General features: G+C 41.5%; 1 protein-coding gene across 3 annotated transcripts in view; it reads left to right on the top strand.

Moving 5' to 3' along the window:
* Positions 1-3685, top strand: part of znf827 (zinc finger protein 827) — a 73237-nt gene that overhangs the window by 46244 nt on the left and 23308 nt on the right. For all 3 annotated transcript variants that reach the window (XM_013909284.1, XM_005726949.1, XM_005726948.2), the window contains exon 6: positions 3328-3570. In XM_013909284.1, the coding sequence (XP_013764738.1) occupies positions 3328-3570 (243 nt within the window). The remainder of the gene's footprint in view (positions 1-3327; positions 3571-3685) is intronic.

Here is a 3685-nt window from a genome sequence, read left to right as displayed (position 1 = left end):
ACACACACACACACACACACACACACACACACACACACACACACACGCTCTTGCACGGGCTGGATTCAGACAGTGTAAGGGCTGCTTTTTATGGCTTCAGAACATTAGGTCATGACCCCAACCAAAAAGCCATAGCTATTATCAATGTGGGAGTAAGGCCACATTTTCATTTTTTTATTTGGTGACAGGTAGACTTTTCATCCAGCCTGCTGTGATGTGATTCTTTCAGTGTCGGCGTGTTTAAGATCAAATGTTTAGGGATGAATTCGACCAATCAAAATTGTTGGACTGAAACTGTGACTACTCTTCAACCAGTTGATTGATTGAAAAGAAAATCTGTCCATGTTTTTTCTAAATTAACTAAATTTGCTGCAGTGCACGGCACACTCTCAACTTAAAAAAAAAAACAGTGCTGCAGCATTTTAAATAATTTAAGGTAGTTATTTAATGCTCAAATGATAAGTGTGCACTTGTCCATGTTTATATGATGGCTGAAAATAGGTCTTTCTTAACCACTGATACCAGAACATGTTTGGTTGCATGAGAGCACATCGCCCATCCAGACATCCTGGAGAAGTAAGCCCTTTTAAAATGTGCTACGTCTGTTATCATGTGATCGTTGTGTCATGGCTTTTTGAGTTATAAGCATATTTATCCTAACACGTGAATGATCCTCTGGTACATTGGTGCATTTCATCTGTTTTGCAGCAGATCAGTTCACGCAGCCTCTGTCACTAGGGTGGAGATCTGATGGTAAAGGCTCGAGTGTCCCTTGGTTGACCCTGACAGTGCAGTGCCCCCTACCCCCTCCACCCTCCGTTCTATCTCCTCCTCCTCTCCTGTGCTTCTCCATCAGCCTCTCTGAGGTTACTCTTGGCCAACTCTGGCCACCTGATTAAGGGATTAGTGGGGCTGATGGTTGTCAGTGTCCCCCACATGCTGGCTACTACCAATAAAGCAGACACCTGGACCTCAGGGAGGAGGCAAGGGGCTGGTAGCACGTATTTCATGCACATAAACACAGGAGTGTATGCATACACATGGATTTAGTAAATTCAGTTTTAATGCAGGACCAGTGTTTGTCTCATGTTGGCCTTTTTGACCAGACTGATAAAGAATGTAAGAGGAGAGGTGGCAGGGTTAGCCCAGGTCTTTTATTGCCCTCCTGTCTTTCTCTCCTGCTCCTGTAGCCTCCCCCACGCCTCCCACTGCTCCTGATGTCCTGCCAAATTTGTATATCCCTTTAATCGTGTGAGTCGCCATGTCAGCAGCACTGTATATAAACCCCACTGCTTTGTCTTGCTTCTGTTTGTCATCACACCGAGACTCTGCCTCCTGCCATCACTCTGGTCAAAGATCAGCTATCTTGGAATTGCAGATGCTTAAGGATGTCCCAATGTTGTTCTTTTTTGGGGGTTTTGTTGTTGTTTTTGTGTCTTGGATCTAAGTTACTTATTTATTTTTCCTCATTATGCAGCTGCACAGTAAAAACCTGCTGTAAAATGAACTCAGAAGTACATTTAATCTGGTAAATATAGCAATCAAGACCACTGGAGAGCTTGTGACACTGAAATAGCTCGGTGTAACCCCAGTTTCTTCATATTTTTCTTTAAACATCCATGGATGGAATTTGAGTCTAGATCAGTTCAGGACATTCCTAACAGCTGCCATCTCCCTCATGACTATTTTTAGCTGCTCCCTTCTTTAAACTTGCACGAGAAACAAGTCATTGGTTGCTTTAGCATTTTGCATCATTGATTGCGAGATGGTGGGGAGGGGAGCACATTACACGTGTCATCATAAACAGAGAGGCATTGCTTCCTAGGTAACATTTAAAGGGTTTTACTGTCTCTGTTGCTTGCCTCAGTAAACCTACATGGACTGCTGTCCTCAAGCGACAGCATGACCTCCCGCTGCCCTCTTGCCCTCATAATCACACAGCTAGATGCTAACCGGCTCAGCTCAGCTTTAGAGCCAGTGCTCTCATGCTTTGGCTGTTATTCGGATTTCCGCTGGTTTAGATTTAATTCCATTCATGCAACATCTGTAAACACGCATGCAGGATGCTTAATTTACTTGGACCTGAAGGGAGAGTTTGAGTGTTTTGTTCTGGTGAGATGGTGAAATTTGAATTAACTAAATGTTTTTTCCCCTTTTTAAAGAAGTTTAAACTGAAGTCTTACTTGATTCTTTTAAAACGGCATGCCCCCCTGCTGGGGTTTAGGGTCTCTGTGGGGGTAGGATGGGCAGAAGGGATGAGTGGGGTATGGAGTGAATCTCGGTTAAGTGAATGTGATTCAGGCAGGGAAAATAAACTAGAATTTCATAATGTAATCATGCTGATCATTACAAATCTATTTGGATTTCTTTTTTTTTTTTTTTAATCGTTAGTGATTGACAACAATTGAAGTGAGTGGTGTAAACCTTTTTTGTTTTTGCCTTCTGAAGTCAGGAAATGCCAGGATCACTGATTTAACTTAGTATGTTCAAAGATAGAAGAGGGAGGGTTTTACTTTTCTTAAAATAGACTTTGCTTAAACAGAGTAATCACGTCTGTTAGGTAATTTTAGAGGGAAAACGTGCCAAATGAAGCACTTTCATCAGCAATTACACCGTTCTGTTGTCAGGTTTACTTGAAAAAGTGCAGTCTAATATTATACTGCGCTAAGTCTAGACAAATTAACAATAGAGAGTTTTATAAAATGTTGAATAAGGATGGATTAATTGGAATACAAGAACAAGGGCCATCAATTATAATTAGTTTAAGGACCCCGGTCTGATTGGCTGGAGGAATGCAGGCAAACAGGACAGGTGTAGTGATGTTAAAATCTGAAATAAGGCGAGGTGTGGAAAAATGGAAATGATCATGAAATTTGAGGATGAATAATGTTATTCAAGAGGAATGAGAGACTGTTCTTTTGTTTTTGTTTTTAAGGAAAGTTTTACTTTCCTGGGCTTCCTGAAATGATCAGAGGTAATTGGATGATTGGATGAACCTGCTACAGTAACTATACATGTATATATGAATCATTATGAGGGGTCGTAACTCCAAAACTGACTGGAACCAATGGTTTAATGTAAATGGCGTACTGTATGTTTCTGTTTAATCTTAAAAATTCATTAAGTATGCACTAATGTAGTTAAAAATATACAATAATTGTAATAATACTGCTAATTTTTCTTATTAAGTTATTGCTCAGGGTTTTCTGTGGTTTCGGTATCACAGTAAGCTAGAGTGAAATCTTTACCTACAAATATTTGGGTGTGCTGGTTGAATCTCTTTGAAGAAACCCTAATAATTGCTCCTTGTTTGCTTATTTTCCACAGAGAACAACAAAGATGCCCAATACCAGAAGGTGAAGGTAAAGGCAGAACCCATGGAGGTGGACCCGCCACCTGCAGACCTCACCCCACCTGCCTCCCACATGCTAGCCTTCAGCACTTTAGGGGCGAGTGAGAAGAGCGAGCCAATGAGTAACCTCCACGAGACGTTGGCATGCCCCCAGAAAGATCTCTTCTCGCAAGACATATCGGTCAAAATGGCCTCTGAACTATTGTTTAAATTGTCAGGTATGTTACCTCAGGCTGGTCACTCACTGTTTACTGAGCCATAGAAGATCTACAACACACACACACACACACACACACACACACACACACACACACACACACACACACACACACA

This window comes from Pundamilia nyererei, unplaced genomic scaffold, assembly GCF_000239375.1.
Source record: "Pundamilia nyererei isolate P.nyererei 1_Seehausen unplaced genomic scaffold, PunNye1.0 scaffold00022, whole genome shotgun sequence".
In the NCBI taxonomy this organism is placed as follows: Eukaryota; Metazoa; Chordata; class Actinopteri; order Cichliformes; family Cichlidae; genus Pundamilia; species Pundamilia nyererei.
Note: the sequence above shows the minus strand (reverse complement) of the source record. Positions and strands in the feature narration are given on the sequence as shown.